Genomic DNA, 23,973 nt, shown 5'->3' on the forward strand with positions numbered 1-23,973 from the left:
TGGCTGACGCTGCAGAGTAAAATAATATACCAAGAAAGTGGCCGAACATCTGTGCAGGAAACAAGCTCTGGTGTATACGCGCTCTACTTGTGCTATATACGAGCAAACTGCGGAAACGAGTTACATTAGCTCTGAATTAACAATACGGAGCAGTGCAGTTACTTGCAATTGTCGTGGTCATCGCTGATCGTTTATTTCGTGTGAAACTGTAGGGCGCGTGCTCCGGTCTCCCGTCAGACTCATGCATCCCTCGCCGCAGAAGCCGATCGTTGGGAAGGTCTAGGCCACGGAGCCACCGTGAGCATCAGCAATGCTTTCGTCACGTGGGTGTTGCAGGTCCATGCCCCGGTGCCACGTCCTGACAACAGGGTCAGGTGAGATGGAGGAGCACGTTGCTAGCATGTACAGGGGCGGACATGAGTAAACAAAGCTGATATTCCGCTCTTCACTCCTTCCGAGTAAAAAACAACAACAAAAAAACAATGTCCTAGAGAAAGCGCATTAGCATGCACTACCACCGTGCACATACCATAATTGCCAATTAAAACCACGTAACGCGTGAAAAGTATTAGGACCCATTAGCATGCTCCGTTTGCTTTTGTCCGCACCTGTACGGTTCGATGTCACATGTGTTGCAGAGCCCGCTTTGAACAAAACGGCAGAAACACCGGTGTATCACTCGTGAAAGCTGATGCAACGATAATGAGGTCAACAGGAACCTCTTTCACAGCTGTTGCCAAACGTTAACAATAAATGACAAAGTTCTTGGAAAACTCTCAGAGAATCCAGAGTTGTGACAGACCTCTTGTAACAACAGGGGAGCTTCCTCTGGCACGGCTATCGACGGATATCACGGTGACAAGCGCTCAAGTTTCCTGGGGGTAGCGCATGAAAATATAAGATTGCGCACACAGGAGAGAGTGGGTTCTTGTGCTGTGCTTCCTGCAATTGCCTTGCCCCACAACTTTCTTAATAACGTCCTGTTCACGTATGAACCCTGCACACTAAACACGGATACACCTATAAGGGAGTATCAAGGAGTAAGGTGTGCTCTAGCAAACTTCCTTTTTTAAAGGGTGTACACTAGAGGAGAATTTTACTCCCTTTTTACACCTTCCTGTTCAGAGAGAGGAGAAATGAAACTGCCGTTCATCATTCTAGTGAGGGGGGAGTAAGGGAACGTGTATACACCTGCTCATCGAATAGTAAATGTAAGTGCGCTGCCCTCGTAATGTTCCACGTTTACACCTGTCAATACTGTTTCGCAACGGAACGTCTACCAGCGTGGCACTTCGCTAGCATGTGACATACGGCAAGCAACCCATGTTTGTACGTCACGCGTTGCTTGCATTGTTCAAGTCCGAGCTTGTGGCTAATAGCGAATTAAACGAACGCGCGACCTTTCACGATGCTTCCGGTCTCTGGCATGTAGGCTACTACGGCGTCAGTGTAAGCAACCTATAACCAGGCGAGCAGTCATTTCCTTACTTAATGTGTGACCTATATCGGCTGTTTTTTTTTTATGCGAAGCATACTACTTTAGCTACCACTTCAGCCCTTCACCGTGGTTATGCGCCTCCAAACACGTTATACATGACGTCACACCACGTGACACGATGACGTCACGACAGTGGAGAAACGGGGGCCCACCTCGCGCCGTCGCTGTGGTTGTGCGCCTCCAAATCACGTGCACGATGATGCCACACCACGTGACACGATGACGTCACGGCAGTGGAGAAACGGGGCCCACCTCGCGCCGTCGCTGTGGTTGTGCGCCTCCAAATTACGCGACACGATGATGCTTCGCATTCTCCAGGCTTAACCAAGTTAAGCCTCAGCCATTTTTGACCTGGCTATGGGTTGGTTGCACTGACGCCGTATTAGACGCGGTGCCGGGGACTGGGAGCACCGTGAAAGGCCGCCCTTTCGTTTAATTCGCTGTTCGCCACTAGCTGGGACCGGAGCCGCTGTTGCTGTTGCATCTTCTTGTTTAACACGAGGGCCGCCGCGGTGGCTCAGCGGTTATGGTGCTCGGCTGCTGACCCAAAAGACGCGGGTTCGATCCCGGCCGCGGCGGCTAGAACTTCTTTGGGGGAGAAATTCTAGAGGCCCGTGTACTGTGCGATGTCAGTGCACGTTAAAGAACCCCAGATGGTCAAAATTTCCGGAGCCCTCCACTACGGCGTCTCTCATAGCCTTAGTCGCTTTGGGACGTTAAAACCCCATAAACCCAAAACAAACCCTTGTTTAACATGAGGCTAACTTTGCTTTCACAGGGTAGCCGTCGACGCTTTTGATGTGGAAGCTTGCCGGAGTCGGTGAGGACTTCCCAGATGTGAACTCCGGCAGCCAAGGAAGGTTGGTATCTGTCTTCGATACACTTCCCAAGTACCGTGGAACGCCGTATTGCGAATACTCTGCAGAGAGACATCGCACCAGGGCTACTCATATAGATTCAGGGACACAGACGTCAGCATGAGGACAAATCGGCGTTGTTTGGAAAACTGCAGGGACTCTGCTTCGGTCTCCCGTCAGGCTCAGGCATCGCCCTCGCCTGAGAAGCCGACACTTGGGAAGGACTAGGCGGCGGGACCATCGTGTGCACCCTCAATGCTTCCGTCACGTGGGTTTTGCTCGACGCCGACGCACGTCCCCCGTGCAACGTCCTGACAACGGGGACAGGTGAGGTGGAGGAGCACGTTACTGGCATGTGCAGGTGCGGACTTGAGTGAGCAGAGCTCGATATTCTGTTCTTCACTCCTTCCGCGTAAAAAACAGACATTGCTTGTCCTAGACAAAACGCACATTAGCATCCATTATAAGCATTATATACCATAGTTGACAATTCCAATTAGGTAACAAATGGAAAAGATTAGAAACCAGTAGCATGATCAGTTTTTATTTGTCCGTACCTGTACACTTCGATGCCGTAATTGTTGTAGAGCGCGCGTTAAACAAAGTGGCAGAAACACCAGTGGGACGCCTGCTTTTAAGTGACGTTCACAGTGTAGCTTCCTCTGGCACGGCTACATAGCCGGGTGCGCAGCTGTGTGTGACGTCGACGGACGTCACCCACAGTGGTTTGGCCGTCCGCCTCCGCTGCGGGAGGTGGCAGGTTCGAAACCCACCGTCGGATACCCACCGTATATGGGCACAGGCTCCCCCGACCTGGCGACCGGTTTGTTCAGGGGGTGCAGTCCTGGGAGAGGCTCCATAGACCCCGCTATTCCCTTCGGGAACGTACCCTGTTTCGAACAGCCTCCTGAAAAGGTGGCTCGATGTATGTTACTCTGCCGTCTCGTGGTTGTCTCTGTGCCGTGTAAGTGTTATGTGTCAACCCTCCTCACGGGTGATGCCCATGCCATCAATGGCGGGCAGAAGCGCCCACAAGCGCCCACTGTGGACACAAGCGCCCACAGGAGAGAGTGGGCGCTTGTGTTCTTCTCCTTGCTATTGCAGTGCCTCGCTGCTCTCTTGACTGTGCCCTGTTCGCGTATCAACCCGGCACTCTTTACACGAATATTGGTGTAAAAAGGCAGTAAGGTGTCCGTATCCCCATCTATTACCTTCATCAGGCGATAGCACGCCACCGCATCTTGCTTGCTTGAGAGAACGCTTTCGGTATTGTTGTCGTGGCTTATAGTCATTATAGACTCCGTATGGTTCCTATGGTTTTGGAAACGAGTCATATAAAGAGCGCATTCGGAATGATAGAAATCGTCGTACGGAACGTTTAACCAGCGGTGTCCAGGAAAACGGAACCTGCGAATACAGCCAGAATTTGGAAGACGACCACCGCGTCTCTTGCAGCCGTCACAGCTGCACAGGTGGATAGATGTGCAGTTGGCGTCCACTCGGCCGAGTACAAGCGCTGGCAGCACACCTGGCGCCTGTGCTCGCAAATGAAAACATTGTCACCGGCGAAGCATGTCGCTGGATACCCTCTACGCTGCTGCTGAGCTGGTCGCTGGCGAAAGGGAATGTGTGTGTTAGTGTGTGGTCACTACTCTTTTGTGAGATAAAACATACGCCCATTCTGACAAATATGCCACACCTACGGTCAGATACGTAGGCACTGTCTAGAAAAGGGACCATTACCGTATTGTTCTCAGATCATAAACGTAAAATTCGCGCAAAGGCTCGGGTTACTCAGCATTAAGTGCTCATACTATTCTGACGCTGCAGTTGGGCATATCGTTCACTGCCGCAGAAGTTGCGAATTTGTTAGCGCGAGTCGAGACCAAGAGTCTTGTGAGAGCATCTATCTACCTGTGTGTTGGAAACCAAATATAGGGCGAGAGATTTCTTCGGCCCAGGAAGGAAGGCCTGGCCCTTCAACATGTTGATGAATTTCGTGTTTTGTATAGCGCGACTGCACCTTGACTGCTGAAAGTGCCTTCCGGAAGGCACGCCAGTGACCGAAACTTAAGTGTTCGGCAATGCGTGTGGAGGAAGGCAGTGAAAAGTAAAAAAAGACGCGTGTATTGCTTCGAAAAATATTGCCAGGACTTTCTTGCTCGGCAGCTTTTATAGCCTGGACAAAACTCGTGCAGGCTTTGTGACTGTGCTTTTATCTTTGTCTATCAGAGCGAGCGGCTTCAAAGATGAGTACCGGACCCTTCACTGCATGCAGCCGTGGCAAAGAAAAAAGTTGGAAATACCCACTATTTGGATGAGGCAGCTGTGCGCCTCATCCCATGCAGCGAAGAGCAGCAGAAGTTGTGCATGTTGTTGGAGGGGTTTTGTGACTTCTTCGACAGGGTTAATATATACAGGGTGTTTCACCTAAGACTTTCTGCAATTTTTAAAAATAAGCTATTTGAATTATATGCCCGCTTTTTCTGGCATAGCATTGTCAGTGCTGTAGTACATCATAATGCAGCTAAGACGTGCTAACTAGCAGGCTTGTTAACCAATATTTAATAGTTAACTTTTAAACTATTACCGTTGGGCTCCTTAATTATTGAGAGGCATGTAGCCCACCGTAAGTAATGTCCATATCCGTTTTTAGAATTTCGAGAACGCTGTTATCTTCGGCGCTGTGGCCCAACAAATTTTGGCTATTTCGACGAGTTAGGTACACTGGAGAGGTTGGTTTGCCTGCAAGCTTCTCAAACCCCATGTATTTTGGCGCGATGTAGGCGAAATTTGTTGGGCCACTGCGCCGAGGATAATCGCGTTCTCGAAATTCTAAAAACGGATATGGACATTACTTACGGTGGGCTGCATGCCTCTCAATAATTAAGGAGCCCAACGGTAATAGTTTAAATGTTAACTATTAAATATTGGTTAACAAGCCTGCTAGTTGGCACGTCTTAGCTGCATTATGATGTACTACACCACTGACAATGCTATGCCAGAAAAAGCGCGCATCTAATTCAAATAGCTTATTTTTAAAAATTGCAGAAAGTCTTAGGTGAAACACCCTGTATAATGCAGGGAAAGGGGGGAGGCTCACATTAAGATTCGCCTTGTGCAGGCTGGCCGGCGTGACACCTCACCGGGTCGGGTCGTGTGGAATGCGAGCGTCGCGTGGACAGCGGCGAGGAAGAGGCGGTGCTCCCACATCCTTCGTTGCACTACACGGGGAGTGATCATTGAGAGGGAAGGAACCTGCCAGTGGCCGCGGCGCAAGATTGGGTGTTCAATCCTTTCAACGGTAGTCACAACTGTTTGCAAAAATCTAGATGCGAAAAACGCCCACGCGCTGAGGGGGAGCGGTGGTACTGATTTGTTTTCCGTCAGCTAACCTGCTAAGAATGGTGTGAAACTTTGATCAGTACGTTGAAGGCACTTGGCGCGAGTAAGACAGATAGCAAAAAAGGCGTGACATATACAAATAAAGTATGGTTGTCATCCTCTCTCTTTGCATTCATGCCATCAATGCATATTTTCCTTTCGGGCGGATGCCGTGTTATTCTGAAATTCCTTGCTGGCACACTCGTAGGTGTGCTGCATGCTTAATTTGAAGCCTTTAGATTAGCATTAGCTAGCGGCTACAAAGAAGAGTACCAGATGCTTCTCAGCATGAGCAATAAAGATAAATGCGCAGAAGTTAGTGGTAGATAGCGTGATGAGATCTTCCTGCGGGAAACATTCGGTTCATGAGTTGTTAATAATTAGACGCGGAAATTACACTTGGACGTCAAAATAGCTGTGGTGGTGGTGGTGGTGGTGGTGGTGAAAACTTTTATTTTGTGAAAAAGAGTTTGGGAGCCACAGAGTGGCCCCGCTACATGGTCGGCGTCCCTAGTCCGGGACACCGCATGACGAGGCCGCGTCTCTCGTCCGTTTCACCAGAGCCCTTTGGGACTCAAGCGAGGAGCAGTTGAGGAGGGCAGTCTCCCATGCCTCTCTGGAAGGGGTAGGGGAAGGGGGGAGGTGGGGATTTTGAGTACATGCCCACACCATGTGGAAGATATCACAGGTCTCCCCACAGTGTGGGCATCGCCAATCCGTGTTAGGATCGTAATGTTTTATTATTGCAGGACAGAGTAGAGTACCTGTCTGCAGGCGCCTTAAAGTTCGCTCCTCCGTCTTACTCAGCCCTTTTGCAGGGGCCGGGAAAAGGCGGTGGTTGTCGCTATAATGTGTTAATATTTCCCTGAATCGCAGCAGCGGCTGGTTAGTCTCCGAGCCAGAAGAGCTGGGATGAGGAGCCCGGTGAGTAAGCGCTCGGGCAGCCGCGTCAGCGGCCTCATTACCTCGTAAGCCCTGGTGGCCAGGAGCCCAAATGATTCGTTTGGGTGTTGGATCAGTGGCAGTGACTTCGATATGGTACATGGACGACGTCAGAATAGCCGCGGACATCGATATACTACGTGTTCGTTTTGCTTTCTTATTGCTCCAGTGAGGATCGCCGCAGTGATCTCAAAAGTTTTCAGTGTAGTTAGTTTCTCTGTTTCTCTTTCATTCTCCGATGCATTGTTTTCGAGGCTACTATGGAGACTACCGCTGTTTCGATGTGTTTGGTCGATACAAGTCCCTTATGTATAGGATATAGCTTTCTTGCGACGCGATGATGCAGGTCGGTTTGCGGCGCCCCACCGCAACTCTCTCCGGAACATGACGTGGGCGGAGAGGGGCGTGCCACCGCGTGCTGCTGGCGGACGGCGTCGCGCCCGATCGCGTCTTTCTGCACGAAGCTGCAGTACGCGGACGTCCTGACAGCAGCTGCCCGAACGGAGGTAGGTCGGGAACGCGGTGCTATAACGTTTGACCTGAAACGAAAGCGAAACCTTTGGTTTCTGCTCCACCTTGGGGATTCCCCTAAAACATTTGGTTAACACTGTTCCCACTTCGAGTAATTGATCAGATAGCTGTAGCCCTACCATAGGCTTGCCGTCCCGGTTAGCTCAATTGATAGAGCGACTGTTCCGGTGAAGCGGTGGTCCCGGGTTTGAACACCGGACCGGGACGAATTTTTCTTAACTGCGATCTGCGATGTTTCTGAGAAAGCTGTACAGCTTTCCTTTGTAGCCGTATGGCTGCGCTTTGGTGGACGTCAATGAGTAATTTATTTATTTATTTATTTCACATACTTTCAGGGCCCGAAGGCATTACAGAAAGGAGTGGTACAACAAAAAAAAATACAGTGCATAGTTATACAAAACAAGTTGTATGATGGCAGAAAACACAGTTTTCTTCAAGTTCTCAACATCGGTAATGGCAGCGATGGAGGGAGGAAGGTCGTTCCAGTCAACGCTGGTTTTAGGAATAAAAGAATCATGACACAATTTGGTTCTCGAAAATGGAACACCGACTTTAAATATATGATCGGAACGGGATGAAATGTATGAAGGGCTCGAAAAAAGATGATCCTTTAACAGGGGGTTATGGTGATACAGTCTGTGGAAAAGACATAGTCGAAAACACTTCCGGCGCGAAGAAAGGTCTGGTAAGGCAAGTGTGTTTTTCATAGAAGTAATGCTGGCGTAACGGGAATAGTTAGTTAAGATGAAACGTGCTGCACGATTTTGAATGGATTCTAGTGTGTTTATCAGTGTGATTATATTTGGATCCCAAACTGCAGATGCATATTCTAACTTTGGTCGTACTAATGTTTTATAAAGGGTTAGTTTTATCGGCAGAGGCGCGGTAGAGAAATTTCGGCGCAAGTATCCAAGAGTCCTGTTGGCGTTATTTGCGACATGTTCGACGTGTCTATGCCATGATAAGTTACATGAGATATGAACACCTAGGTATTTGTAGGAGTTAACTAATTCAAGTGGAATGTCGTGAAGAACATAAGTACGCTTGTTATCAGTGATGTTAGTGCGACGTGACACATGCATCGTTTTACATTTATTAACGTTTAGTCGCATGCACCACTTATCACACCAGTTAGATACGCTTGTGAGATCATCCTGAAAATAAATAGAATCAGTTTGGTTAGATATTTTGTGATAGATGACGCAGTCGTCTGCGAAAAGCCTGATAGAAGAATGAGAAATGCATTCAGGAATATCGTTAATGTAAATTAGGAAGAGAAGAGGTCCCAGTACCGACCCTTGTGGTACACCGGATGTCACAGAGGTGTGAGAGGAGGAACAGCCGTTAGCAGAGACATATTGAGTTCGATTCGATAAGAAGCTTTTAATCCAGTTCAGTACGTTAGGGTCAATGTTAAGCATGCTAAGCTTAAGAATTAGGAGATCGTGGGAAACAGTATCAAAAGCTTTCGCGAAGTCCAAAAACACACAGTCTACATCAATGTTCAAGTCAGTGTAAGCAAAAAGGTCATTAGTAAAACATACAAGCTGTGTTTCACATGAAAATGTCTTCCTGGAACCGTGTTGTTCTGCTGAAAAGAAGGAATTAGACTCAAGGAAATCAATCCGATGAGAGTATATGATATGCTCCAAAATTTTACATGGTATACTTGTGAGTGATATAGGACGATAGTTATCGGGAGAATGAGTGTTACCTGATTTTGGTACTGGAACAACCTTGCCAACCCTCCAATCGCCTGGAAGTACTGAGGAACAGAGTGACTGGGAAAAAAGCATTGAAAGCATAATAGAAGAGTAGGGTTCAGAGAGTTTCAGCATTTTAGAGCTGATTGCATCGTCGCCGGGCGAAGAAGACATTTTCAAGTTTTCAACCAACTTTTGCACACCGACCCAGTCAATACTGATAGGGTCCATTGGCAAATAAGAGGAAGTAGTTACAGACGGTAAAATATTAGCACTTTTCTGGAAAACGGAAGCAAACACATCATTTAAAACGGAACAACACTGGTTCGGAGGAATGGAAACATTGTCAGAACGGGTTAGTTGAATTACCTTATCTTTTTTGCCCCCAACAATATTCCAGAATTTACGCGGATTAGATTGCAGAAGTGATGGGAGGGTGTTGTCAAAAAAGTTCTGTTTAGCATCTTTAACAGCCATTAAATATTCAGCATGAATGCGATGATATGCTGCCCAGCGTTCAGGAAGGTTAGATGCTTTAGCGCGACGAAAAATACGCTTCTTTTTGTTGCATAAGCGGCGTAGGGTGTTGGTAAACCACGGAGAGGTAGTATTTGAGACAATCCTAATTTTAGGTACGTATCTATCTATTAATTCTATCAGTTTATTTTTGTACAAGGACCAGTTTTCTTCAATAGTAAGTTCGGAAAAGTTCTCAGTGTAGTCGGCAATGAATGATTCTAGTTCAGCTGTGATGGACGTGGTATTGGCGGCATTGTAATCACATATGGTCTTAACTATTTTCTTAGGACGAACATTCTTCCTAATTGTGAAGTGAAGCAGTGAGTGGTCACTCAGTCCTTCTAGGTACGTTGGCGGAGAGACCAAATCTGGAGCTGTAGTAAAACAGAGGTCTAAAATATTAGACGATGTGCTGGTGGTACGTGTGGGTTTGTTAATTAGCTGGGTTAGATTAAAATCGGCGCAGGTGTCTAAAAAATTAGTGCACTCGGAGGATGGCTGCTTAAGGGAGGGAGTACAGTTTCGCCACACTGTTTGGGAAGTTAAAATCACCCAGTAGGAATAAGTGTGATTTCGGGTGGCGAACAATTAATTTATTCAGGGCATCATGAAGGTCGGCGCAAAAAGTAGTAGGTGAGGATGGAGATGTATAACAAGCGCAAAAGATAAGGTCACCCGTTGGAAAGCTAACATGGATGCAAACGATTTCTAGTGGTGAATCGATAGAGATAGCAAAGGAATTGATAGCAGAGCTCACGGCAATCAGTACACCTCCGCCTGTTCGGAAATCGCGGTCGTATCTGTAAAACTTGTATGTTTTTTCGCAGTCTAGTATTTCGCTATTCTTTTTTTGCTGAGAGCCAAGTTTCGGTGAGCACAACAATATCAGCCGAGCATGCATCGATATGTGACGATAGTGATGTACGTTTGTTGATGACACTTCGGACGTTAGTGAAAAGAAGCGATATGTAGTCTGTTTGCGTTCGATCATGAGATAGCTATGCTGAGCATGAATGTGCGGTGGGTGAACCTGGTGGTGTGATGTCTCTTTTTGGGGTAATTGCACTCCTGGCTGGTCCGATTTCGCATACTTCGTCAGTAGCTGCACAATAAGCGTAGCATTTTTTACCTATGATCAATTTGTTGTGGCGTAAAGAATAGAATTGGCCGCTAGCCTTGCCGAAATCACTAAGGGCTTTCCGCGATTTACGGGTTGCTTTACAAAAATCTTCGCCGATAGAAACGCCTTCTTCTTTAAACTTTGATTTTTGTGAAAGTATATATTCCCGAGTTTTATAGGACGCAAACTTAGCAATAACAGGTCGTGTTGCCATTTCCAAAGCTGCCTAACCTATGAGCCCTTTGAATCGCGACTTCCGAGGAATTCAGATTGAGACACTTCGAAAGAAAGTGTTGGATCTGGGCTTCCGATTGTGCCCACGTTTCTGACGAATTGTCAGAGATGCCATAGAATATTAAGTTGTCGCGTCTTGACTGGTCCTCCAGCTCGTCCAGTCTGGACGCGAGCGCAACGCTCTCATTTGAAACAGCCTCTTGGACTGCTGCAGTAACATCGCTACTAGAAGGCATGTTTTCGAGACACTCAACCGCGGCTTCCACAGCAGTCATCCTATTAGAAAGGTCTGAAACAGTGTCGGACAGCGCTTCCTGGTTAACCTTGAGTTCAGCTATGGCATTCATCATTTCTTCATGTCGTGTATCAAACTTGGACGACAAAGCAGCTATCGCGGCCATAACTTCACTATGCTGACGGTCCACATCCTTGTTAGGACCAGGATTTAGTTCTACATCGCCGGAAAGTAACAGTGACATTCCAGTGGATACACAATCATTCAAGGTGGCAGCAAGCACTTGTGGGCAAGGGAAAAGCAGCAAACATACATTGCTTTTACGTTTGCAAAATAGCGATTCAGATTGACTAACCTGCACAAGAAAGCAGAATGGAGAACTTAGCGACCGCATGGTAGCCGCTCTCCCATGCCCACTGGAAGCGCCTCGTAGATGCCAGCTGCTTAAATAGGGGCGGTGCAGTGCTTCCGCTGACGGATGCGTCGATGTTCCACGAGATTCGGACGTGAATGTGATGACGTCTACTGTGCTCAGATAAGGCCTGTTGTCAGCTGTTGGTAGTCGCAGATCCAGGCCAAATTCCCAAGCAGATATCGATGCATAACACGTGTCAGTCGATGAGGACGGGAAGCCATAGACAGCAAGCTGCACAAGAAAGCAGAATGGAGAACTTAGCGACCGCATGGTAGCCGCTCTCCCATGCCCACTGGAAGCGCCTCGTAGATGCCAGCTGCTTAAATAGGGGCGGTGCAGTGCTTCCGCTGACGGATGCGTCGATGTTCCACGAGATTCGGACGTGAAGGTGATGACGTCTACTGTGCTCAGATAAGGCCCGTTGTCAGCTGTTGGTAGTCGCAGATCCAGGCCAAATTCCCAAGCAGATATCGATGCATAACACGTGTCAGTCGATGAGGACGGGAAGCCATAGACAGCAAGCTGCACAAGAAAGCAGAATGGAGAACTTAGCGACCGCATGGTAGCCGCTCTCCCATGCCCACTGCTCCCTTATTACTCCCTTATTACGAAAGCGAAACCATCGCGCGTTTGTAGCCTCGATTCAAGAACTGCTATGAAACCCGGAAGTCGTTGGAATAACCGCCTCGAAGAATTATCCTACAGCCCCGCCGCGGTGGCTCAGTGGTTACGGCGCTCGGCTGCTGACCGGAAAGACGCGGGTTCGATCCCGGGTGCGGCGGCCTAATTTCGATGAAGGCGAAATTCTAGAGGCTCGTGTACTCTGCGATGTCAGTGCACGTTAAAGACCCCAGGTGGTCGAAATTTCCGGAGATTTTCACTACGGCGTCCCTCATAACCTAGGTTGCTTCTGGACGTTAAACCCCAAAAAACAGAAAACCGAATACCCTACAGGCGGATGGAGTAGGGTGTCTACGAAGTTACATTTTGTAGCCCTCTGTAGCGGGCGGCTGCAGTTTTGCAATGGCTACTGGAATCTTGGGTGTATTAGAACTGATGTATTTAACGCACTGTTGTCCGTCTGTCTGCATTTCCTTCTTGTTCCAAGAGGTACGAACTGCACCGCTATCGACACAGAGGAATACGTGTTGGGGAAACTGTAGGCCGTTTGTATCAAATGGCAGTGATTTATCCCTAGCCGAATACATGGGTTCGTATACGATGCACAGAAAGTTAGTTATTTTGGTGACTTCTTTCAGACCTGGAGTGGCTTTTCTCTGGATGTGGTACCTCCCTGCCTTCTGCCTTGCGGTGGGACAGGTGGCGTCCGGCGGAGTCTTCTGCTGGAGCGCACGTGTGAGTTTTAATCTCTCTCCGCATCGGAGTACGCAGTCAGGCCGTTTATTCCGCTGTAAGTGACCGCATACCTATAGCTGCTGGGGATATGTGCGCATGCGTGTGGAATACTCACTCCTTGGTACAGACAGCCATGTTTCTTGTGTTATCGGTAAACTGCCTTGCACTATCTGGACGCTGTAAGATTTGGCATATGCAGAAGAAATATTCGGTAGGACGTAATCTTCAAACTCATGCTTGAGCGACATTGGCTAAAAAAAAATTTTTGCTCACCGCGCTGCGTGCTTTGAAGGAAGATTTCGGAAGACGCTTCCGAATGAGGCGTCCTAGTTCCACCAGTGGTTTTTGTCTCGTCCAGTGGTTTTTGTCTCGTCCACGCTTGTCTTCCTGAATGGTGGCAGTGTTTCGGCAACCGCAGCCCCTCACTACGGCGCCCCTTGTAGCCTGAGTCTCTTTTGGGCATTAAACCCCCGTAAATCATTTATTCTTGTCGCTGAAGTATAAATGCTCGCTCATTTGCACATACCCCCGTAATTTTTTTTTTGTCTTGAGGTGAAATGTTTTTAATACAAGACACCGTGGCGGATTTTCTTTGCGGAAGTTGCTTCGAAGGACAATGGAAATAATTGGGCATCAATGTGCTCTTCTTTTTTTTTCAATGGCAATGAAATTCTGTCAGCGTGAATGTGCGCCGTGCTTGAGTTCTTGACGTTTTTGGTCCATTCTTATTACTTTTGCGAAATCCGATTTTTCTCAATAGTACAACATAATTAATGCTTGCATGGAACGGCTAGATTATTCTAAATATAGTGTGCTGGTAATCGGGTTACACATTTTGTGACAGGCAGTGGCTAGTTAGAAAGCACTGTCCGCTGCGGCTTCCATGCGAAGCAGGTCAGGCTTACCAACGCCTAGCGAGCAGTTCGCTGCCAGCAAGCGACAGGCAGCACGTCGCTGCGAGAAGCGCCTCACTAACGTGGGTGCAATATATACGCTTGCTTCTGAACTACACATAAGTTTATATATTGCCATTTCTACACATTTCAATATACCGAACTACTTCGTGACCCCTTTCGAGATTGATATAACTGGTTCGACTGTATGTAAAACGTTTTGGGCATCTGAGATCAGTTATCGGATGAATATTTTTTGCACTGGATTTAATGACCGCTTCAGAGATGGGTGTTCTCGGAGATTTACAGCTTGAGGAGTCTCATAAGTGCTCCACTGTAAGACAGAGGCAAGCCATGCAGTCGAGTTAGTTTTGGAAAATACTGTACGTGTTACTTTAGGGGGGTTTAAAGTTGTAAAGCGACCCACGCTACGTGGTGGTAGAACTTTGTTGAATGCACTGGGTTGGGTTGTAGGGGAGAGTGGAGGGTTTCGTCAGTCCCTTGCCTGGGTGGTAGTCCTTATTCCGGGACGCCCTGGCGGTAGCTGCTGCCTTCGCTCTTTGAACCAGAGCCCTGTGGGACTCCAGGCCTAAGCAATCGGACAGGGCAATACCTCCTAGAAAGACTTGAGGCCTGCGCGCTGCGCGAGTGACGTCACATCCAGTAGGCGGATGGCCGCGTCGCTCGCTTCCTCCGCCGCGCTTGGTGTCGCTTTTTTAGGATGGTTTAGTCGCTCTCTATCAACCGCTGTATTAAGCGCGAGTGCGACCGCTTTACAAGCGTACAAAAAGATAGGCGTGCGCTCATTTATAAAGAAAGGAAGAGCCTGCTGTGAAATAACTAGGGGCCTGGTCAGCTGCAGTGCACTCTTTAGAGAAGTAAGATTGACAAAGTACTCTAGGTGAGTGAATAACTGATAGAAAACGCGAGAATTCTGCAGTGCAGTTGTTTCGCTTCGCTGGCTTCGGCTTCAGCGGCGTGCGTCACGTGAATTCGGGATGATGGAGGCAACAGCAACTCGATCGTCACCTTCATGCAAACTGTGTAATGGTGCCTATTGCAGCGTTCTACAATTACTGCTCCCATGGGGAGTTTATTGTTTGCTGATAATTCAAGAATGAGGCAAAATTTAGTCGGCAACCAAAAGACAAATTTCGGTTTATTGGTCATGGGCATGGAAAGGCGCTATAAATAAATGTAAGACAATACAATATAAATACAGTAAACGGAACTAATGAAGCATCAAGGTAACAAAATTGAACTGCCAGGTAGTAACCACAGATTTGTAAAACAAACATACCCTTTAAATATGAAAACATAAATTGTACTCATGGTCACACTTAAGACTTAGACCAGGTCACATACAGTAGAACAGGTCACTGCAACAAACATCAAGAAAACGAAGGCAGTCATGGTTCGTAGTCCAAAATAACACAAAACTTTTAGCAACATACGGTTAAGCACAAAACATATATGATGAAAAACAATTGCAATCGACTAGAATGAGGAACTTGGTTACTTCCCATAATATGGCACTGCGAGAACAAATCAAAGCAATAAACACTCCACATACAAACAAGCACATGCTCCTCTCTTGTTTTGGAACACTGTGGTGTGGACAGGTACGATGGGCAATCCTTGAATATTGAAGGCACAGCGCTAGGGACCAGTCGTGGCACCGGCAAAGTGGTCTCGATAACCTTTCCAGTCCTTGGGTCATGATAGCCGGTTTTTTTTTTAATAAAGCTCTCATGGAAGTGCAGCGCACAGACCTGAAAAAACGAAAACAGGGGACTGTACCACAAAAGATATCAATGTGTCTCCGAAAGACATTAATTATGTATACGTGCTCAAGGTAGTTTTTTTTTTGGTATTGGCAGATTCTTTCCTGATGCAAGCACAGGCTGAACGAACACTTTTCGCAGAAAACACATGGTATTTGGTGTTTAACGTCCCAAAGCAGCTCAGGCTATAAGAGACGCCGTAGTGGAGGACTCCGGATAATTTCGACCATCTACGGTTCTTTAACGTGCACGCGTCTGTCGACACTCCTGCCGACGCGTCTGTCGACACGGCTGCCGACGCGTCTGTCGACACTCCTGCCGACGCATCTGTCGACACGGCTGCCGACGCGTCTGTCGACACTCCTGCCGACGCGTCTGTCGACACGGCTGCCGACGCGTCTGTCGACACGGCTGCCGACGCGTCTGTCGACATTCCTGCCGACGCGTCTGTCGACACGGCTGCCGACGCGTCTGTCGGCATTCCTGCCGACGCGTCTGTCGACACGGCTGCCGACGCGTCTGCTAACGACAGTATGAGGCATTAAAGGCTTTCGCCTTAATATGAACACGAAAGAATTTCGCTTGTCAGCCGTAGGAAGCATTCTGAGTGTCACCTCGTCATTCTATGCGGCACAATGGATTCTAGGCCTAACGCTCAATATGCTCGCACTGACAATGAACTTTGCGAAGCGTAAAAGCGGGCATGAAAGTACACAATAGGCTAATTAAAGCAGTTCTTACCCTTGAAGAAGCTGTAACTTGGTAATCCTTGCGTGGCATTGCACGCAGCCACTTGTTCCGCTGGACATCGTCCTTCGGAAATGAGCAGACTTGAATTTTCGAGTCTTCGTCGTAGTTTCCCCGGCATTTCGGCACACAGCACTTGTAAGGCATGCTGATAGCCGCACTTGTCTCCTTCACAACCACCACGCGCGCCGATCATGCTCAGGAACGCGCACCCAGTGCAGAAACACAGAACAACGCCAGAACGATGCACGCAACGGCAGGCTTCCTGCCGCTGGTCCGCGCGCGCCGACTGTGGGGTTCGTCGGTTCGTTTCGTGCGCGCGCGCCTCTCGACCCTCGAAGAGGCGATCGCCTACCGGAAATGACGTTGCTCACGTGACATTTGGGAGCGCGCAGGCCTGAAGTCTTTCTAGGAGGTATTGGACAGGGTCGCTTCCAAGCCCTCTCTCGTTGGCTGATTTATTCTTTATTCCAGGATTTTTCTGTCAGGCCCATACCACGTTATATGTGTCGGCCCACGTGTCACAAAATTTACACGACCCCCAAAGAAGTCGGGTCTGTGTGTTTTAAAATCGAGGGGCTTAGAAATGACCCCGTCTGCAGCCTTCTGAGGTGTCGCTTCCCCGTTTAATCCAGGCCCTTGGCGGGCTCTGTGAATGTCCGCCTGCACAGGAGTCCCGTCAGAGTCTGGGAATTCAGTGGAACTCTCTGTGTGCGCAGCCTCGTTCCCTTCTATTCCCTGGTGTCCGGGCACCCATACCAATAGATTTGTTCTCTCGGATGAGCTATGTTGCACGTTTGTTAAAATGTTGCTGGTAAGCGGGGTATTCGTCCCCTTATGTAAATTCGACAGGCGTGTTGAGAATCGGAAATTGTGTGCATGGTGTCTTAGTGAACGGCTGCCAGCGTTATCGCCACTTCCTCGGCTAACGCAACTTTACTCTTTTTCACCGAGAGTTCATCCAACTGCCTTCCCCTAGGATGAAATACCGTACAAAGCTTATCGGAACTGCTGAATGTAAAGAAGGTCGAGGGCTTATCAAGCTGCATTTTGCAGCTTTCGTCTGTTTGCATTTAACTGTTAACCAACCAAAAGCTTTACAAAACAACGTATCAAATATTGGGCTGTTCGTACACTGCTATTAAATGTCGAACAGGTGTAAAAGTCCAGTGTGTGCATTTTACTTGTGTATACCCTCTCTGGTCATGCCTTTTATACACGCGCTTTTAAGCTTCAATATCGCTTGGAAGACGTATTGTTACACATCTCGACTCTCAATTAATAGTGCTTGAAGGTAAGGACATGATTTTTCATACTAACTGTCGCGCAATATCTTTCCCACATTCACCAAAGAGCTGATACCCGAGGACCTGCCGGCTGGTCGTGTGGTGGTCGCAGGGGAGCTACGCAGGACTCCAAGAAGTTTGCCGGAACTCACCCGGCTGACTGACCGAAGTCCATTTGGACATTCACCTCGTCCATCTGGACGAGGAACTCGGGTCAGTCATCGCCCGATTCATCGAGGTGACGACTTCCCTCCAGGACTTCTCTTGCATCCTGATATATGGTCCTTCCGAAATGACTGCTGGCTCCTGGTGGCAGTGACGGTTCCGGAGATTGGTATTAGGGGGGGGGGGGGACTTCCATGTATTAAAAAAAATAGAAACAACAAATTTTTATTTACATTTTATTTGTACACCAATTTTTGTGCGTTTTTTGTTGAAAAATAAACGGCGAAAGATGGTAACACAATAACACAATAGGTAACACAATAACACTTATGGTAACGCAATAAGTAACACAATTCCTAGTTATTCACGCTGATTTCTATCTTTACTCTCATTTCTCTTCCCCATGCTGTGCACAGAGGAGGGCTCCGTGCTCCTTTGTTGGGCATAGGTGCTTTTGTAGTGGCCTGCATACTGTGCTTTCGCTGTGTGACTGACCTTGACTGTGTTGTAACTTTGTTTTTGTCTTCTTTTGTTCTGATTGTTTTTACTTCTCTTATTTTCGTTGTGACCGGCACTCGGTGCTTTGTTTTGACTGTTACGGTGACTATGACTTGCTGTGACTTTGGTTTTCTCACTTTTTTATTTCGCAGACTGCACGCTGTGCTTTGGCTGTCTGCCTGTGACTGTAACGTTGGCTGTGATGTACCTTTGTTTCCTCTTCTTTTGAGTTTTTATTTTTTTATTACTCTGTATTTCTCTTTAAATTATTTTTATGCGTAGCATATTGCAATCACTCAGTTCAAGCCCTTGGGCGCGGCCGGGCAGCCACCAAACCACGTGACGTGACGTCACGACAGCCGGAGGAAAAACCGTAGGTAGAGATGATGGCGATTCTTGGTGAGAATTGCACAGTAAACAGGAAAAAAATAAAAAATAATGAAAGCAGCAAATAAAGATAATAAAAAATGAAATAAAAAATAATAAAAAATGAAATAAAAAATAATAAGAAATAATAAAAACAAAACAAAAACAAAATACAAAAGAAAAAAAAACGAAAAAATAAAATAATGAAATAAAATGAAATAAAAAGTAAATAATAAATAAAAATAAAAAGACCGCGCAATATGCAACGCATTCTTGGCTTAACCAAGCTAAGCCTGGGCATAATTTTTTTCCTTTGGAGCATTTACTTTTTTTTTCATTCATCTTGAATTGGCGTTAAACCTGACAAAAAATTGCAGGTCCGGGCGCCCTCTCTCTCTTTCTTTTATGTTTTTTTTTACCTCTTCTGAAAGGAGCAATAAAAGGGTAAAAGGTCGTCGGATGAGATGGATATTCGGCCCCGTTGGGTCCACGAAGGTCAAAGCACCTGTCCGGGCATTTCACGAGCGCGGTTGGCGGCCTTCATTACTCAGTTCGGGGAAGGGCCTTTGTTCCGCCCTTGGTCCCCTCCGACAAGGCTGCTGGTCAGCGCGCCTTGTGAAGCCAACAGAAGCGATGATCCCCACGTTGGCGTCGCTGTGTCTTGTGGTGGGATAAGTGGCAATGGTTTATTTTAAATAGAAAATAAAAAAGGTGAAGGAAAATGTTGGCGGCCGCAGAAATTGCTATCTTGTATCTTAAGAACGCGAGCTGCGGTCGCTACGTTTCCTAGGTTTAGTTTCTAGGTTGCTAGGTTGTTTCCAATCGCGGCCTGTCCGGTGCTAACGCTTCTTAGCACCGTTCGCTGCGTCACAAGTCTGACCGCAGCCACTGAGGATTGAGGGCCGAGGGTTAACTGTGTTGTTCATGGAAGGTTGCGGCCAAGTACTACACCAGGGTGGCCGAATCCTGCTCTGGTGTGGAAGTGCGTTGTCGGGTCTATTCATCGAGATGAGGCCGCACCCCAGGCCTTTTTGTACAGTTCCATCGACACGTGGAGTGTCTAAAAAAAACACCCGGTGGAGAATTGCGAATGGCGGAGACCCAAGGGGTGGAGGCCCTACGCCTTGCTAGGGCTATACCTGAGCGCGAGGCCCAGAGTCTGAGAGTCACGAAGAACGCGGCCAACAGAGTACAAAAAAAATTACCGACGATTACGTTACTTCCTAATGCGAAATTTGAGCGCAGCAAATAAGCTGTTTCACCTTTTCGATAGATTGAGGCAAAGAAATCGAGCAACACATGTATGCGCTATCACAGAATTTTTTTTTATTTTTCACACGTATTCGCAATTTCGGCTCGGGCGGTGCACATATACAGATCCGCCGCCACCGATCTGGCTCTCTGATTGCCACCGCACAGGGGTTGCATTGGAGGAGGAGCGAAGAAAGGAATTAAGTTCGAGCCGGCGCTTTGACAACCGGAGACACGCAGGAAGAGAGGGGAGGGGGGCGGCGTGTACCCCCAGCGGCAAACGATGGGGGCAGAAGCGCGCGCAGCAAGCGGACAACACGATAAAGGGAGGGGGGAAGAGATAGCAGCGACTGACTGATGCCGCTGACGCCGATAGCGCTGGGGGGATGAAAGGGGGGCGGAGCTGGTTACGAGGCCGACGACGACGCGAAACCCAGGAACGGACGCCAAAGAGCTGCGCTCTAAAATACAAAAAGTAATCAAGTTCGCGCCGCTCGCGCGCAAATTTCCTGGCTCTGTCCGAAAATAAGAGCCCTCGAGCGGCCAGTATGCAAAATCATTTATAGGAAACGGCAAATTGTACGCACCGTCCTCTCTCAAACTAGCCCAGCGCGCGACACACAGCACCAGCGGCCGGGGTGGGGCGCCTGGCGGCGTACCGTCCGAGGTAGCACCCACGGAGCGTTCATGCCGCGCGTGCACGAGCTGGCGAAGAGCAAGCGCGAAGTGAAGCCCGCCTGCTCGCCCATGGTGGGATAACGACATGAATGGGTGGCTCCCCTCCGCCCCGACGAGGTTGCTGGCCTCCCTAACCGCGGCAGATATTGGCACCGCCGCCGACGTCGGCGCGTAGGAGCTTACGCAAGACAACATTGGGGCCACGGCAGGAACCTGATACCTCGACAAGAATTTTACCCTCAAGTAGGGCACTACTTGACTATAACAGAAGAGCTTTCCAGTTCAACGTCTAAAATCATATCTCGCCCTGTGAGAGCACGAAAACAGACGTTCGGGAAGATGTGCAAAGGCTTTTCTTTTTTTTTCTTTTTTTTATTTCCCTAGAAATACACGGGATCGCCGATGCCATAACACACTTCGCCACCCTATCCCCCGCCCCCGGATACTTTGTCTATAGAGACTCGCAGGCAGCTCTGCGTGCCTTCCACGAAACCGATCGGCCTTAGATGCGCCCCTCATAGCATTAAGCCCACGACCCGTGACCTTTCGGTGGATTCCTGGTCACATGGCCATCCCCGGCAATGAGCTGGCTCACCAGCTTGCCTGCGAAACTATACACCGGTCGCCGGGGATCCATTGGACGAGCCCACCGACGGAGCAGGCGGTCAGGGCTTACAGACACACGGTCTACGAATACTACGCGCAGCAAAAATTTGACTTAGCTGATTTACCACCACCACACCCATCCTTATCGATCCGTGAAGCTCGCATTCTTCGCCGTATACATTTTAACATCCTACATACACCAGCCAGACATTATCTATACCGGTAAACTTCTACACCTCAGTGCCCAAACTGTCCACACACATATGCAGACATAGAACACTGCCTTACACAGTGCCACGCAGCCTTCCAGCCCCTGCCTGGAAGGCTGCGCCCCCGTCTTGGTTTATGGGGTTTAACGTCCCAAAGCGACTAAGGCTATGAGAGACGCCGTAGTGGAGGGCTCCGGAAATTTCGACCACCTGGGGTTCTTTAACGTGCACTGCCATCGCACAGTACACGGGCCTCAAGAATTTCTGCTCCAAAGAAATTCAACCGCCGCAGCCGGGATCGATGGATGGATGGAAAAAACTTTATTGTTAATAAATTGGTGTTCTTGACCCTTACGGGTCACTGGGCGCCGTGGTCGATCCTTGGTCCAGGATGCCGGACTTGACTGCTGCCATCGTGGCTCGGCACACAAGGAATCGTTGCGCTTCCTCGTCCTCGCTGGCCAGCAAGTGCTCCCCCTGCATCACACTCGGGTGGTCTATTCGTGGCTCTAAGTCTGCCTTAGGGCAGGTCCATGGGACATGTTCTAGTGTAGGTTTACCCTGACACCACGGACATTCGTCTGCATATTGTGTACGGAAAATCTTGTGTAGTTTGTGCAGGTGTGGGTAGGTACCGGTTTGTAGTCTGCGCCAGTCTACCGCCTCCTCTTTGGTGAGCCTTTTGTGTGGGGCTGGGTAGCGTTTCCGCTGACCCCTGTAATAATCGAGTATATCTGAGTAGGTGGGGTTAACTGGGTCAAAGGTGCCTGTGGTGCAAAGTGCTGAGTCTGCTCGGTTGACGTACTCTCGAGCTAACTCGTCTGCTGCCACGTTGCCCCTCATCCCCTCATGTACGCCAACCCGCACCATACTATGTTTAGTGTTTTTGTGTCTTCTCGTCGTTTGTAGAATATGATTGGCGATGCTGTCGATCCTGCCTCTTGTGTAGTTTCTACATGCTTGTTTGGAGTCCGTCACTATAGTGAGGTTGTGTCCTGTTGCGTTGCCGTGCGATATTGCCAGAGCAATGGCGGCTTCTTCAGCTGCTTCTATGTTTGGGTTGTTTATCGTTGCGCTGGTTATTTCTTGCCTTCCTTCGTCTGTTACAACGGCGATCGTTTTGCGTTGGTATCGGTACTTTGCTGCGTCCGTGTACACTACGTTGGCATTGGCGCTGAGTTCCGTGGTGAGTGCTCGGACTCTGGCTTGTCGTCTTTCATGATGTAAATTCGGATCCATGTGTCGGGGTATTGGTCTTACCCGGATGTTGTTTCTGTCTTCATTATTAATCTGTTCCTTGCCTCTTTGTGTACCTAGAGGTAGCCGTAATTTCTCCAAAAGGTGTCTTCCCGCTCTGGTTTGATGAGTCTGTCTAATAGCGCCCTACGTTGCGCTTCTCGTAGTTCGTCGAAGGTGTTCGATACTCCCAGGGCCATTAGTTTTTCGGTTGGTGTGGACATTGGAACTTTGAGCGCCGTTTTATACGCTTTGCGTAGTAGGGTGTCGATTTGTAGAGTCTCTTGCTTGTTTAGTTCGTGGTAGGGGAGGCTGTACGTTACCCTGCTCGTGACGAGGCTGTCTATGAGTCTTAGGGTGTCTTGTTCTCTCATCCCCTTCTTTCTACTGCTGATGCTTCGCACGATTCTGGCGACTTGCTCTGTTGTATTCTTAATAGAGGCAATGGTTTTGCTTCATCATCCTGTTTTTTGCAGCCACATTCCAAGTACCCTGACTTCCGTTTTCTCAGGCATTGTCTCGTTTCCGAGTTTCAGGGTGATTTGGGAGTCGTATTTTCGTGTACCTTTTTTGATTCTTACGTATTCTGATTTTTCTGCTGAGCACGATAATCCTCTGGCCCTGGCGTATTGTTCAGTATGGTCGATTGCTCTTTGTAGCCGCTCTTGTTTAGCTGCTAGGGAGCCTGTGGTTGTCTATATTGTTATGTAATCTGCATACATTGCGTAGCTTATGTTTTCTATTTCGTCCAGTACTTTCGTGAGTCCTATCATCGCTATGTTGAATAGTGGCGGTGATATTACTGAGCCTTGTGGGGTACCCTTGTTTGGTACCGTGAAGCTCTCCGATCTTGTTTCTCCGATGCCTAACGTAGCTGTTCGTTCCGTGAGAAAGGCTTTGACATAACGGAAGGCTCTGCTTCCACAGTTTGTTATTGAGACCTTCCATGATGGCCGCATGTCCCACGTTATCGAAGGCTCCCTTTATGTCGAGCGCTAGCACTATGTGTTCGCCGCTTCTTGGTATTTCAGTGAGGACGTCCTCCTTTAATTGTAGGAGTACGCCTTGCGTGGACAGTCCCCTTCTGAAGCCAAACATGACATCAGGGTAATATCCCTTGTCCTCCATGTAGTTTGTGATCCTTTCATTAATCACCCTCTCGTATATCTTCCCTAGACAGGAGGATAGGGAGATTGGTCTTAGGCTTTCAATTTGGAGTCTTTTACCCGGCTTGGCTATCATAATTACCTCTGCATGTCTCCATTCCGCCGGCACGATTCCTTTTTCCCAGATAGCTTCTAGGTACTTGGTAAGCTCGGCGATCGCCGTGTCTCCCATGTTTCTAATAGTAGCGTTATTTATTTTGTCCTTTCCGGCTGCCGTATTCTTTTTTGCCTCCCCTATGGCTGCCCTTACTTCCTCCTCGGTGATTGGCCTATCCATCGCGGGGTTGTTTTCGT

The 23,973-nt window shown here is 48.3% G+C and overlaps 1 protein-coding gene and 1 long non-coding RNA gene across 35 annotated transcripts in view; one reads left to right on the top strand and one right to left on the bottom strand.

The window, feature by feature from the left end:
- The window catches only part of LOC149347888 (uncharacterized), a 356,391-nt gene that overhangs the window by 183,084 nt on the left and 149,334 nt on the right, over positions 1 to 23,973 (top strand). For 19 of the 34 annotated variants that reach the window (XM_089587674.1, XM_089587676.1, XM_089587659.1 and 16 more), the window contains 5 exons: positions 213 to 374; positions 2,277 to 2,358; positions 2,511 to 2,682; positions 5,480 to 5,659; positions 7,028 to 7,187. In XM_089587674.1, the coding sequence (XP_089443800.1) occupies positions 213 to 362 (150 nt within the window). In that variant the 3' untranslated portion in view covers positions 363 to 374; positions 2,277 to 2,358; positions 2,511 to 2,682; positions 5,480 to 5,659; positions 7,028 to 7,187. Of the gene's footprint in view, positions 1 to 212; positions 375 to 2,276; positions 2,359 to 2,510; positions 2,683 to 4,587; positions 4,762 to 5,479; positions 5,660 to 7,027; positions 7,188 to 12,697; positions 12,795 to 17,571; positions 18,987 to 23,973 lie in introns of those variants that run through there. The other 15 variants (XM_089587661.1, XM_089587665.1, XM_089587654.1 and 12 more) reach the window with 8 other exon arrangements.
- On the bottom strand, positions 14,827 to 16,664 carry LOC149347894 (uncharacterized). The gene is made up of 2 exons (XR_016292687.1): positions 16,213 to 16,664; positions 14,827 to 15,459 (listed from the first exon to the last, which is right to left on the bottom strand). It is a non-coding gene; the product is annotated as an uncharacterized LOC149347894 (long non-coding RNA).

This window comes from Amblyomma mixtum, chromosome 4 (assembly GCF_055824585.1).
Source record: "Amblyomma mixtum isolate Tamu chromosome 4, ASM5582458v1, whole genome shotgun sequence".
NCBI classification, from domain to species: domain Eukaryota; kingdom Metazoa; phylum Arthropoda; class Arachnida; order Ixodida; family Ixodidae; genus Amblyomma; species Amblyomma mixtum.